General features: G+C 54.3%; 1 protein-coding gene across 5 annotated transcripts in view; it reads right to left on the bottom strand.

The window, feature by feature from the left end:
* Positions 1-6,041: 6,041 nt before the first annotated feature.
* Positions 6,042-14,478, bottom strand: part of Specc1l (sperm antigen with calponin homology and coiled-coil domains 1 like) — a 148,134-nt gene continuing 139,697 nt past the window's right edge. For all 5 annotated transcript variants that reach the window (XM_069994420.1, XM_069994421.1, XM_069994422.1 and 2 more), the window contains 3 exons: positions 10,499-10,615; positions 9,510-9,569; positions 6,042-8,525 (listed from right to left, as the gene is read on the bottom strand). In XM_069994420.1, coding sequence (XP_069850521.1) covers positions 8,436-8,525; positions 9,510-9,569; positions 10,499-10,615 — 267 coding nt within the window. In that variant the 3' untranslated portion in view covers positions 6,042-8,435. The remainder of the gene's footprint in view (positions 8,526-9,509; positions 9,570-10,498; positions 10,616-14,478) is intronic.

The following is a 14,478-nucleotide window of genomic DNA, read 5'->3' as shown; positions in this document are numbered from 1 at the left end:
CCCACCTCCCGCAGGGAAATTAAAGTATAAATGCCTGGACGAATTGACAGGCTCACCGAGGCCCCTCCGTCCCCGTGGGCCATCCCATGCCAAATCCCTCCAGAGCCGGCACCATTCACGCCGCTCTTCCTGCCTAGCGCGGCTAGCGGCCCCGGGCCAGTTCGAGGCGCTCCCCGCCCCCAGCCCCGGCCTCCCCGGGGTCCCCACCACCGCCGTCCACAGGACGCGCGCGCTCCGCCGCGCGGCCCCGACCCGCGAGTCCCGCCGCGCCCAGGTGTCGGCGATGCGCCCGCAGCGCGCGGCCCTCGGGGCACCTGCGCCCCTCGGCTCCACCTGTATCCGCCGCGCATCCCCGAGGCTTCGTCTCGCGGGGCCCCCAGCCCATTCCTGGGCGGGACACCCCGAAAAGACCAAGGCGAGCACGCGCGGCGCACCGACCCCGACCGATCGCCATTCCCCGCCCATTGCCGACGGCGCGCACCCCTCTCCGCACCCCGCCGCCCGGCCGCCCTTCTTCCGGGCCCCTTCCCTTCCCCGCCTGTCCCTGACCACCTTCCGGTCGTCTGGGGGCCGCCCGAAGGGTCCGCACACCGTCCCCCGACCCGGCTTACGACGTGACCCGGCCAGGCGCGGTCCCCGGCGCAGGCCGTTCCCGGGGCCGCAGCGGGGCAAGGCGCCGGGCGCCCCACAACTCGCTCTCGAGGGGCAGAGGGAGCGGCGGGTACCCCGAGGGGCGGGGCGAGATGCCCAGCTCTCTGGGCCCGGCACACCTCCGAAGGCCTCGCATCTCCAGGCAGACCCCCCACCCCTCACCCCGACCCTCCTCATTCTCCTCCCCGCCCTCCCCGCCAAGACCCGGTACCCCGGCTGACCTGCGGCGCGCGCGCCGGCTCCCGCTGTCTCCGCGGCCGCTCGGGCTCCGGCTCCAGCCGCGCCGCTCGCGGGCGCCCCCTGCAGGCGGCATCGAGATCCGCGCTGCCCCCCGCCCCGCCCCGCCGGCCTGGGAAACCGAGGCCCACAGGGCGGCTGGGAACCCGAAGCGATGTCTCTAAGCCAGGCGATACCACCGTGGATCTGCGCGGCATCATATCCCTCGCCCGTGGGTCCCCAGCGCGGTCTTGGAGATTCCATAGCCCCGGTCTCCTCTTCCGGCGCTGCACCCCGCCCCCCACCCGGGGGGGGACCCCTCCAACCCTGCGAAGCTCAGGCACCCTCCTCCAAGAAGGCCACAAAAGCAGCCTCAACTGCTCTGGTCCTCCTGGGGCAGTGCTGTCCCGTGTCCTGCGCTGGAACCCATGTCACTCCCTCTTTCTCCAGGCTACGTTGGGCCAGGGTCGCTCTCCAGTTGTTACAGCCCTGGTGTCCCTAAAGCCCAGACTCTTCCCTTACCTCCTGCCCCCCCCCTTTGCTCCCCACCTCCCGCCCTTCTCTGAAGCACAGAGGGTGGTGAGAGTCATCTCTGGGAACCTCAGACACGGGCTGGTAATCCCTGCTCCTCTCTCTGTCCTTTTTCTGGAAGTTTCTAATTGACAACACCCTCATGTACAGCCCAGGCCTGACTGTGCATAGGGATCTGCCTTAGACTCCTGCAGGTGGACTTGGACTGGCCTCAGTCTGCTCCCAGAAGCCTCTCAGAGGTCCAGGGCTTGTCTAGGAGAAGCTCCAAGAACCAGAGGGGCTCCCAGTAGTCAGGTTGAGAAATTTGCTCAGGGCCAGTCTAGCCCCTAGGGCTAAGGTCTGCATGGAGAAACGACTTCTAAGCAATCCTTAGCCCCCAGCACAGGAAGGAGAGAGAATGCAGAAGCCCTGTGTGCAGGTACCTGGCCTCTAATCAAGAGGAGCCAAGAACCTGAGGCAGTGATCTTCACTTGAAGGGACTCAGTCTTGATCACCTGATAGCTTTCCTGGCTCACGCTTGGGGCCAAAGCCTGGTCTCTTGTTCCAGTCCATCCACTGGGCTCTATGCCAAGAAGGCTGGGTCCAGCAGAGACCTGCCTGCCATTTGAGTTAACCTGAGGACCCAACGTAAGTGTCACATGAGACCCTGGGGATATCAGTCCCCATCCTCCTCCTCTCTTCCTCAGATGCCTTTCCAGCCTCAGATCTGCCCCCCTTCTCAAACACACACACACACACACACACACACACACACACACACACACCTCACCCCTTACCCCTCAGTCCAGGCCCCTTCTGAGCCTGTCCCCCCTCCATTCAGGGCCCTAGCTTTCCTTAGTGAAAAGGAAACCTGACCATGCTGCCCCTGGGACCAGATGCTGGAGCTTCTCTGGCATTCCCAAAGGCCTTCTAGGAATCCATTTGTTTGTGATATGCCATCCATTGGAACTTGGGAAGCTACCTGGCTAGGGACTCCTTTCCCCAGGACCAATCTTCATTCTGGACCCTCTCCATGAGGAAGATCACTTTGAGAAGGGGGTCCCTTCTTATCTACTCCTGTTGGGTCCATTCAAGTCCTCAACTACCCTGTTGCCTTGAAGGGGCTTGAGTGCTCATGGGGCAGAAAACAACACTTGGCCTATTCTGTGGGACACCCTAGCCCATGGTGTGGGGCCAGATGATTCTTTTCTCTGTCATTTCCATTCTGGGGCCCAAAACCCTTCCATCAGATTCCCCACATGTGGCCTGGCCGCATGTACCTCATCCAGAGAATGAAAATTCATTCTGACACAGTGCTCAGAGTCTAGGCAGAGCCCCATTTCTCAATGTGGGGAAAAGCTGTGTCCTGGTCAGGCAGGAATTAGTGTGACTCGAACTCCACTGGCCCCAGAATGGACATAGGAACTGGTGCTAAGGAGCTGGTGAAGGAACTGCCCCAACCATTCCTAGCTAAAGCCGGTTACTGGGAAGTAATAGCATTGACTCTGTTGGTCCTGTGTCATCTGTCAGGCACCCTGGCTCAGACCTCCAGTGGAAGTTGTTGCTAGATATGGGGCACACTCAGGTTTTTACACTTGAGCGGGGAAGGGAATGGTCTTAAGGTGGCTACCCCCACTCCTGTGGGTGCCTGTGCTTGTCCTGGACAAGCCACACTACTTAGACAAAGCCTCAGTTTGCCTGGACGACCCCTTACCAGCCACAGGAGCCATTTATGCACTTGGGCTACCCTGTAGAAAGAGTGAAGGGCATGGGACCACACAGAACATGGCCACTTAACCCTTCTTGGACCTGGGATCCCTAGCAGCCTCTAGCTTCTAGATTTGGGCCTTCTATTCCCTGTCTTAGCCCCAGGCAGGCTTTGAAGGCTGCAGGGGTCCGCCCTTCCTTCCGTCCAGGCCCTGGCTCCTCAGGACACACAGTGGGGCCAGCTGGGCCTTCTCCTGCTCCAGAATTCCGTTCTCAGATGACCCGCCCCCACCCCACCTCTTGGCCCTTTGTTCCTGCCCAGGATGCACCTGGGCGGCCTCTGGCCCTCATTGTTCGCTCTGAGGCCAGCTGAGCCTCATCAGGGAGCAAGACCTGCTAGGACCAGCACCATGTACCAGCTGGCTCCTGAGAACCAACCAAACCTCAGGTGCTCAACTTTTCATCCTGTGAGCTGGGGACTTCACAGGGCTCCAGTTTATCCTCAGTTGAAATGAAAAGGCCAGAATCATGTCAGAGGAAGCAACAACTCCACAGTGACACCAGGTCTCAACTCAACCCTGTTGGAAGATGCTCTTCCACATCTGCTTCTGGCCACATAGAGACCAACAACAACCCCAACCAGCAAGTATGCTGGTCTGAGTTCTCCTGGGGGCAGTGTGGCTGTGGCTTGGTCCATGGTGGGCAATGATAGCCCTCTGCTCCCCTTCAGGCCAGAGGTCATCCTTTATCCCGTAGAGGACTACCCCAGCCTCCTCCCCACTCTCCCACATGAAGATACTTGGGGGTTCCCACTTTGTAGACGTGGGAACAGTTCTGGCATATTGCAAGTGTTGGTCCACCCTGGAATGGCTAACTCCTGCTCAGCTTAGTGCATCCTACAGAAGCCCCATGGGACATGGACCAATGACCCCAGCTCCTGAGGCTGCATGGTCCCCTCTGGACCTCTTCCCACATTGGGCCCTGCAGATACTTTGTTGGAACAAGGATGGGCTCTCACAAGCCTTGATCTGGGGAGGGTGTAGTCGGGCTGTCAGCTCGCTCTCCTCAGGCCCCACCTTGTGCACCCAGGAAGGCCTCCTCCTCTCCCAGCCCTACCTGCTTTTCCACAGATGCCTTGACCTGCTGCTATTTGAGCTCCAGCTGGCAACCACACTAGCCCTTACCCATCTGACCCAAATCATGTTGAGACCTATCCCATCTGTCATTGTCCCCATGAGAGGGACGATCTGAGACAGCCTGGGGTTAGATGTCATCTGGATGGGGTCAGAATTGTCCACTGGGTGCCACTAGGGCCTCTGGCACAGTTGCTCAGAACTCCAGATCCATGAGGTGGCCCTGTCTGGATCTAAGAATTTGTCTCTTTTCATTCATGAAATGCTCAGTGAGGTTCTGGAACCTTCCATATGTCATTTTAACTTTCCTCTTCAGAAGTGCTGCAGGCCGTGTTAGCTCTAAGCTGGGGGCCACAAAGGCCTTGGGCCAATCTCACGGAGCCCTGCAATCACCAGGCAGGTGAACTGGGCTACTACAGAGCTCCTCAGAGATTATCTTGAGACAATGCAGTATGCAGCATCTCAGGCAACTGCAGTTGGAAGGTCCCAGGTCCACTGGTAGGGTGGGACCAGCTCTACCCTGCCATACTTACCATCTTAGCATAGGACACATGGCTGTTGATGATGAGCTTGAACCAAGTCCCAATCCTGTCACACAGGCTCTGAATCTGTATGAGGGGCCTGCACCCCAGGCTCTAGAGCCAGGCCCTGCTGGTCAGTCTTCTCCCCTGCAACTGCTAGCACAGCTGGGAAGGCAGGGTTCACAGTCGTTTACAGTTGCTCAGGATGCAACCCAACTCAGGCCTGATCGAGTTATCAGTGTTCCTGGGATCCTGGGACTCTCAGACCCAAGCAGGGTGCTCGCCAATGTAAGGCCGGTGCTCCACAGACCTCCCCTTCATGTGGCATGTATAAGGACCTCAGGGACTGAGTGCCCAGGCCCTCAGTTCAAGCCCCAGAAGTGGCACAGAAAGCCAAAAATAATAAAATGACTGTACTCAGAAACAGAGTGGGCTCAAGGTTTTGTTGAGGAGGGAAGAGGCTTAGCAGTGCAGGACTTGGGTTCCACCCCCAGTATTAAAGAAAAAACACACAATCAAAGTTTCCTGGTTGCAGGGGCTGGGAAGGTGGCTCAGTGGTAGAGCACTTGCCTTGCATGCCAGAGGCCCTGGGTTCGATTCCTCAGCACCACATAAGCAAAAAGAAAAAAGCCAGAAGTGGCGCTGTGGCTCAAGTGGTAGAACGCTAGCCTTGAGCTGAAGAGCTGAGGGACAGCGCCCAGGCCCAGAGTTCAGGCCCCACGACCAGACCCAAAAAAACAAAAAAACAAAAAGTTTCCTGGTTGCCTCTGGGTAGTAACAGTAGTGGTGGTGGTTTGTGTGTTACTAGGGCTTGACTTCAAGGCCTCATACCCTTCTGTAGCTTTTTCACTTAAGGCTAGCACTCTACCACTTGAGCCACAGCTCCACTTCTGGTTTTTTGCAGCCTCATGAGAACCGTAAGCCAATGGCATGCAGCTTGGAGAGTGTATTATGACTGTGTGTATTTCCCCCCACTCTGTAATTTCATCTCTCCTGAAAATTATTTAAGATACGAGATTTCTAAAAACTGGTATGTGTCTGGGCTGTGTTGGCATTTCTGGGTCACAGGACCTGCCACAGAAACCGTGTACTTATCCGGGCAGAGTGAAAGTTCTGGTGCCACTCCCACACCAAAGACCTGCCTGGCCCACAGGCCAGGGCACCACACGCATATGCCACTTCAGCCAGGTCTCTCTCGAGGATTTGGCTGCCAGCCTGCCTAAATCGCCAGTGCCTTCTCAGAGCCAGCATCAAGGGCTCTGGATTGTCAGAGGGACCGCAGGGAGCAGTGACAAACTATGAGTTGGTATGTTTCAATAGTTTTAATACATTCAAGAGTATTTACTGAACAAAATAACAAATTATCATCAGTCAGCAGAAATCTGTGATAGAAATAGAAATGTAACTGGCCCTTTTGCAATAAAGCTTGTGCTTGAAGGGAAAAGAGGCAAAAATGACTCCTAGAGGCTTCATAGCAGGTGCCCTTTAAAGGGGGGGCACCTCCAAACATCACTTTTCAACACACATGACCCTGGCTTGCCAGGTCCACAGAGCAGTGTTGGAAGAGCCTATTAGAAAAGGCAAGAAGCAGTGCTCTGGAGCCTGTGCCTTTGTGGACCATCACTGCAAGGGTGGGAAGCTGGATCCACACTGGGCAGAGTCCTCTAGACAGGCAGGGTCGGGATGGTCCTAGCAAGTCTGCTCTCTGCTCTTCCTGCTGCTCTCAGGATTAGGCTGGGCCCTTGGATTCCAGAACAGAAATGCTATCTGCATGGACAGAGCCCACTGCAGGGCCTTCCTCAAAAACCTTCCACCCTGCCCCGCCTGCTCACTACTTCACCCAATTGTGAACTGTATGCCCAGAAAAAAACACATCTTCCTACTCATAGGACAAAACATCCCACTCATGACATAATAAATAAACAAAAACATGACTTGGGGCAGGCAGTGGACTGGCTTCCCTGACAGCAAATGAGAACAGAGGCAAAACTGAGTAGGATCAAGGGGAGAAACATTCAGAGATGATGGTTCCCCACAAATGGTCACTCATGCTGACTGCCAACCGCCAGCAGAGCAAGAGGACAGAAAAGGACTTGACCATGAAGGGCTGGCCCTGCACCAGGGGTCTTTTCTGGAATGACCTAGGGCTAGGCGTTTCTTTAACTGAAAATGGGCATTCACAAGGGAGCCCCCTGCCCGTGGGGACTGTAGTCTCAGTGGACATGTGAGGACATTCAAAGGTACATGGCAGCTTCCACTCACCTTGTGGTGAAATCTCACAGGTCTCACATACAGACACACAGCCCACCCCCTAATAACCATCCATGTGTCAAAATCCTAGTTTAAAACATATGCTTGAGTGGTTTAGCCCTGGCCTGTATGTGTCCTGGGTGGGTGTCCTGGGTGCTCCTCCTTGTGTCCATCTAGCTGATGGAGCTGTGACAGGTCCACAGAAGGCCAGTCTTCCTTGTGTCCATCTAGCTTATGGGGCTGAGTCCACAGGAGGTCAGTCTTCCTTGTGGTGCTTTACTGGTACCAAATACACTGTGTTCTGGAAGTTACAGGTGTCAAAACAACAGCCACTGGATCAGGAGTGTGCCTGACATGGGCTCCCAGCTTCTAAAACAGGCTGCTGAGTCTCAGCCTGAAAGTCACCAACAGATCACCCATGAGTAAGGCTTACACTCATGGGGTGCAGGCCCAGCACCTGGGAGGGCGGGCAGCAGGCACAGAGTTCGGCCATCCTGACAAGGGACTAAGGCACTGTCTAAATTTTTGCCCAGGAGTGAGTCTCAATGCGCCAGCACAGCCTGAACCTCTGGCTTCCTAAAGCACATCCTTTGCCTCCTGCTACTTCTTATTCCACAAAACCTTGCTGTCCACACCAACACCCAAACTGTATTTTATTCCTATGCTTATTAAAACAATTTAACTTTGGTTCTAACAGAATAGGAGCTATTTTCCCAAATATTGCTTATAATAAAACAAACAAACATTTTAACTAGGGAAATGCCTTGTGACCTGTCCTCTGTGGGGCTGGAGACAGGTGGCCAGGCTCCCGGCCAGGGCCCTGCCTCCTGCTTCTGGAAGACCAAAGCTGGCAGCAGTGTGGACTCATCCAGCTGTGGGCTCTTCACTCAGGCTGAAACCTCCTAAACCACAGCGACCCAGCGAGGTCTGGCACATGGAGCAGTGACCATCTCACTTGCAGTGAAGGGCTGAGGCTGGATGTGCCCCGGTGCTGAATGCAGACACCTGCCAGGCCTTCATTTTCCTCCTGGCTCCCATTCACACCTCTGAGGGGACCCACTTGATGTCAGGTAGAAGCTGTGGCTTAAAAGCTTTCATTGGCCCATGGGCAGCCCCCTCCCCCAATTTAATCCCACTCCCCCAAGTTCAGCTGGGTACCAGCCTTGCTGTGTTTATTCCCCAGGGTGCCGATGCAGTCAATACTCTGCAGAAAGAAGCAGCTGGGTGTCATACCCACACTCTGGGTGAGCTGGCCTCGTGGGGGAGCTCTGTGCTGTGCTGAGGGCCACACAGCCCGAGTTCTCCCGACTCAGAGGCCTTGGGCTGAAGCGCCCACACTGCAGGGCAGCCCAGAAGTCGCAGAAAGCTTTAGGAGTGCAGAGCTAATGGCATTGGTGTCGCCTGGTAACCGCAGAGGTCCCAGCTGGTAGCAGATCTGCCTTGGTGCTCAGGTTTCAAAGTACTTGTAGATGGCAGTCACATACAGCATCACATTTTGCCAATCCGGCCGCTCAGTCCGTACCATCTCATTAATGTCCTGGCAGAGAAGAGGCTCAGTTAGGATTGCAGGTCACCACCTGGCCCATCCCAACTATAAAGGAGTTTTAGTCTAAGCCTGATTGTCCCTTTTATACAGTGGCCCTAGGCAGTGCCTCCTGCCCTTACCAACCTATGTGAGACTGTTTTCAGTGCAACAATATTGACTGTAAGGTTTCTTAGGGTCAGGAGACTGCCCACTTTTTTTTTCTTTCTTCCAGTCCTGGGGCTTGAACTTGAACTTGTTGTCCCTGAGCTTCTATGCTCAAAGCTAGCACCACAGTTTTACTTCTAGCTTTTTGTGGTAAACTGGAGATTAAGTATGAATGTAACTTGGAACCACCATTCTCAGATTTCAGCTTCCTCAGTAGCTAGGATTACAGGCGTGAGTCACCACGCCCAAAGACTGCCCACTTTTTATATGAGATGTGACAGTAAAGGGACATCCTACAATACTGGTGGTTTCTCTCCTTAGCCCAACAGGGGGCATCTGAGCAAGTACATCTCCAGGAATTTAGAAGACTCTCGTAGTGGTGAACACTGCAAACACTTTCTCAAGGCCCACGCAGCTGTTACTAATTAGGGTGAGTGGCACCCAGGGATGGGGAAGTGACCCTAGAGGGCAGAAGGGGTACCCAGGTAGCATTCTGTGGCTTAACCTGATTACACAGGGGTCCTTCCTGAGCTGTGCACTGCGCTCTGCGCACTGCGCTCTGGGCTGCAACACTGAGGCTGGTCCTGCCCTCTCCATCTACATCCACAAAAGGCTATGACCTTTGACACTTATTAAATGGATGACATTTTTTCCCCTGAACTTATCTGAGTGCTTCCTGAGGGTGCACGGGGACAGCAGCTGAGCTCTTTGGAAGCATCCCACACAACAGGACCCTCCCTCTCGGTGCTAGTCCACAAAGAGGCCCCTCGCCCAGTGACCACCCTCTGAACCAGGAGCCCTGCCAGTGACTCCTACAGAACACAGGCTCACCAGGGTGGATTTGATCCCAACACTTTCAGCTGCCTGGAAGGCCAGTGTGAAGTTCCTCTTCTGTAAAAGAAATCATGCTGTTGCAGTATATGCCAGTGCAAGGAAGGTTACATAAAGCACAGACCCCACTGACACTTGGGGTCAAAATAAACCTATGCCCATTTGCTAAGTACCACAGGGATAGCCTCTTTTTCCAGCCAGCTCTTCTTCCTTCACCCGGAAAGACTCAGTTCTGACATGCCATCCCTGAGCTGCCTGGATCCATACGGCAAAAGCTAGAAATATACATTTCCCAAGCGTCTTTTGTCCCAATGGGGGTCTACTAGAGCTATTTGTAGGGCTGAAGCTGCCATAGGAGACTCAAGGGTACTAGGGCAGGGGGTCTTGTTCTGTCACCTGACCAGCACCTAGATAAGATGTCCTAGTACAGTGTGAGCCATCAACAACAGTCCTAGTCCTGAGGACCCAGGAGACTGCCTGGCATCTCAAAACATCAACTTCCATGGCCATTTCTTTTTTTTTTTTGTCGGCCGTGGGGCTTGAACTCTGGGCCTGGGCGCTGTCCCTCAGCTCTTCAGCTCAAGGCGAGCGCTCTACCACTTGAGCTACAGCGCCACTTCCGGTTTTCTGGTGGTTTATTGGAGATAGGAGTCTCATGGTCTCTCCTGCCCAGGCTGGCTTTGAACCGCGATCCTCAGATCTCAGCCTCCTGAGTAGCTAGGATTACAGGCGTGAGCCACCAGCGCCCGGCCCATGGCCATTTCTTGAAGCTATGGACACTGGGAATAGTGTCATGTGGAGAATTCTGAATCAGCCACATGTTCCACACAGGGTGAGTTAGGGATTGGCTGACTGAGAACACAGGACCAATCCCAGGTCAAAAATTCAAGACAGGTCTGTCATGAGACAAGGCCATGGTATGTGGGCTACTGACAGAGGGCGTTGCCCCCGTGCCCGCTTTGAGCCGGCCCTCCAGGGGTCTGCCTCACCTTATCCTGGCTGTTCAGTTCTTGATATGGAATGTGGGCAGGAAGATATGTGTGCAGGAGTGCGCAGAAGGCCAGCCCATCGTTCCAGCTGCTGCTGAAGTTTGTGATGTCGATATTCTGAGGGAAAAGAAAAAGGTGGATGCTGTAAACACTGTGATTCTCAAGCATGTACAAGAGAGTCAGACAGGCCTCCGAAACACAAAACCAAACCCCAGAGACAGTGAGCTGTGGAGAAGCCACAACATGTTGTGGGCCATGTCTCATGCCCCACTTGGTGTCTATGATGGGGCCTTTTATGGATTCCCCATCCCGCCCACCAGCTGCTGCCCCTACATGGTCACATCTGCACTTGTGACATAATTTATCAGCTGCTCCATACTTGAGAAGTTTCTGCCAGGCCTGGCTGTAGTGACAATGTAGATTGTCAGAGGTGGGTAACAACCAATGAGGCTTATAAAACACTGTTTCTTAAAATGCAATTCATTCTTCACTGTTTGTCAAGCACTTACAAAGATCCTCAAACTGGACATGGTGACACATGCCTGTAATCCCAGCAGGTTGGAGGCTGAAGTAGGAGGATCATCAACTCCAGGCCAGCCTGGATTACATGTTAGTGAAGCCCTGTCTCAAATAACAACAACATTGTCTTAAATTGTGTGTATCTCAGTGTGTTCAGAATGCCTTCTGTCCACTCAGAATGCTAACATAGGAGCCCAGTCAAGACCCAATGCACTTGCAGTTAAAAAATAATTTTAATGCTGGGTTGCATAATCCCCATGCTATACCAAGAACCACCGTAAATTCTTTTAAGAGGCCCCTTATCCAGGGTCTAAATGAAAGATACTTGCAATCATGTAAGAAACAGATTCATCATGCTTTTATTCCACTGAAACTCAGATGGTATGTAGTCTTTACCCTTATTTGCAAAAGTCTGTTTGCAGAGAAAACTACACATTTCAATTTTGGGAATTCACACGCTTTATGTAAAGGATACAAGTGGAAAAAGCACAGTGTCTGCCCCCAACACTTCTTGTTTCCCACCTCACTGTTTACTTTCCACTTCTTTCAACCGCGCTGAGAGTCAGCTGCCGCCTGACTGAGAAAGCCCAGATCTCATTTCTTAAGTCCGAGCTGCACTTACTCCTTCCAGAAATGAGTGATCTGCCAAATAACACCATCATTATTCACAGTCCCATGAGTTTTACAAAGTTTACAAAGCACTTTGCCATTCTCAGCCTTTCTTTATAAGCTGATAGCACCTAATGCCAAGTAGGGGAGCAAGCTCAGAGATGAGGGTCAGGCAGGGATGGAGGGACGAAAAGTGGGGGACAAGGGTGTGTTCATGGAGAGCCAGCCAGCCAGTCCTCCCGGGACTTCGTCTAACATCGTGGCTCTGGGCAGTCCCTTCACAGAGCGGCACTGGCTGACTCCTCACCAGCAGCAGCATCCCGATGAATGTGTCACCTCGCTGCAGCTGCTCCTATGCACAGCATTCCCCCCTGAAGCACTTCTTCTGCACATGAGCCCACAAAGGGCAGTGGCTCCAAGAACAAAGGTTACTTAGGTCATTTTCTCTTGTGAACCAGAATCTCCCATCTGACTACGGAGGAAAGAGGCCACATGTGGAGGTACAGAAAAAGGTGGTGAAAGCTGGCAGTGGGCAGGGTGCTGTGCCTCTGCTGGGAATGAGAGGTTCACTTGCATGGGGTGTATCAGCCTTCCCCAAACAATACCTAACCCTGCACATCCCCCATTCCCCATCTCAGGGTCCCAAGATGTCACCTTGAAATAAACGGTATATTACAGCTGCTGCCGACTGAAGAACCCCAAGAAGTGCCATGCAGGCACACAATCTAGGTGGGCATGGCTGCCTCTCTTAGCTCATCTGATTCTCAGGACTTAGCCAGCTAGGGCAGCAGGCTCCATCTGGGAGAAGCCAGGCCCTGGGAGATGGGGTAAGGCAGCAGGGAAGGCAGGAACGGGAGCCCTGCGAGCCCAGGGTGAAATGAAAATGCAGGCCCTTGTTCTGAATGCAGAGGAAAACCATCAATTAATGGTATTAATATGAAAGGGTTCTCCCCCCTCCCCCAGGAGTGAAGTCCATCACCCCAGCCCCAGGCCTCTGGCAAGTGCTCGTAACAAAGCAGCTGATGAAGGAGCCACAGAATTGGCCTTGGAGCAAGGGGCAGGGCAGGATGCCCTTAATCACATGTGGCGCTCCCCATGAGGCCAATGGCAGCACCTCTCTCGAGGTCACACTTGCTTCTGGAGGAAGACAAAGCTCCTCTTCCTGTCACAGGGCCCCTCTGCTCGGGACCGGAGGCAGCCCCCCCAGGGTCGTGGACGTGCCTGGCCTCACTGCCTCGCAGCAGAGGCTCCGGTGCCCTGGCTGAGGCCCCATTTCCTCCAGACAAGCCGGGCCCTAGCCCGGAGAAGCTGCTTTCCCGAACCTCCAGAAAGAGGTCATGGGCCATGGCCCTACCCCCGGAACCCAGAGGACATTAACACGGTATTCCACGACAACTTCATTTCAGATCCTGCATCACTTCCTCCCTTCCCCCGCAGGCTGCAGAGGAACAGGGCAGACCGACAGGTAATGTGGGGACCAGGGACTCCCAAGGCCATTTAGCATCAAAGCCGAATGCTCACTTGTGCATATGCCTCCGATCCTACTTGAAGGCTCTGAAGAGGCTGGAAGGCCTGGTGGTGGGACTGTTTTTCAGGGGGACACCTGAAGCCCGAGGGAACAGCCCCTGCTCCCAACCCAATGGTCACCTCCCCTCTCCATGTTCTAGCTCAGGTCTAGCTACTAATGAAATCCACTAGGTCACAAAGGTCAGTGGTCCAAGGGTGAGAAGATAGGATCAGTGCTAGAAAAAGCAGCAGGGAAGCCAGGCACCCCTCCCCTCTCAGAGAAGAAATCCACTGAAGGGCATAGAACCCATCCAGAGTCAGCAGGGAGGCAACTTCATTTACCCCACCTCGAAAGGTCACCACTGCCCATCTACTACCTGCTCTTAAACCTGGACTAGGAGTGGGCGCCTAGCCCCCAGGGGACAGAAGTGTGGGTAGAGGGCCCTGGGCTGCACCTTGCCACTGAAGGTGGCCCCCCACAAGTGGCCTCTTGGCATTTTCTCACTGCCTGGACCTTACAGGATAGCCTGGTGTCCTGTCCCTACCCCTCAGGTCAAAGCCAAACTGTCATTTTATAAGCAAGGGGCATGAGTGCACTTAGGTGAACCCTCCTGGGGACAGATCAAGTGTTCACTTCCGGTCTTCTTGACAAGTGAGGAATAGGAAACTTTTTGTGCCATGGGGATAAAAACTCTAACTATATAGCGCCAATGTAACACTTGTGGGAAGGGTGTGGGCCAGACCCAATACTTCCTGGGCACGTGACCCTGGCTCAGTCCTGGGCTTCTTCTAAAGTGAACGTATAAACACCACCTACACATGGTGAGTCGCTAAGCTCTGTACCCTGTGCTGTGTCCAATGGGGTCTTACAAGTTTCCAGGGTGCCCGGCCACAGATAGTACCTACCACATCTAACACGAGCCACACAAGCCCTGGACGCCCAGGCTGCCCTGCCCAGCTCCCCAAAACACAATGGACCCTGTAAACCTCCACCTGTCCTCAGAGGAAAGAGGGATGCAGCCACTGGCCACTGTGTGTGCTTCACCTCTTCCTCTAAAATCCCAAAGTGTTCCAAAGGGGTCTGCAGCAGGATCAGGATGGACTCCCCATGTGGACTGGATTTCTGCAGGTCTGAAGAGGCTTTACAGAATCCACATAAACACAGTCAACAGCTGAATTCAGGTCTGTGGCCCAAGAACAGACTCTTGTTGAATGAGGCCACAGCCATGCACAGAAGCCTGCTGGGAGAGGGCTGGGACCAATGGGCATTGGCCCATTCAGTGGATCCCACCCAGAGCCACTACGTCCTCAACCAGACTCTGTAGAACAGAGCTTGCCCCGGGGAT

Source organism: Dipodomys merriami, unplaced genomic scaffold (genome assembly GCF_024711535.1).
Source record: "Dipodomys merriami isolate MVZ:Mamm:240054 unplaced genomic scaffold, mDipMer1.0.p SCAF_45, whole genome shotgun sequence".
NCBI lineage: Eukaryota > Metazoa > Chordata > Mammalia > Rodentia > Heteromyidae > Dipodomys > Dipodomys merriami.
This window is presented reverse-complemented; position numbering and strand designations above follow the sequence as displayed.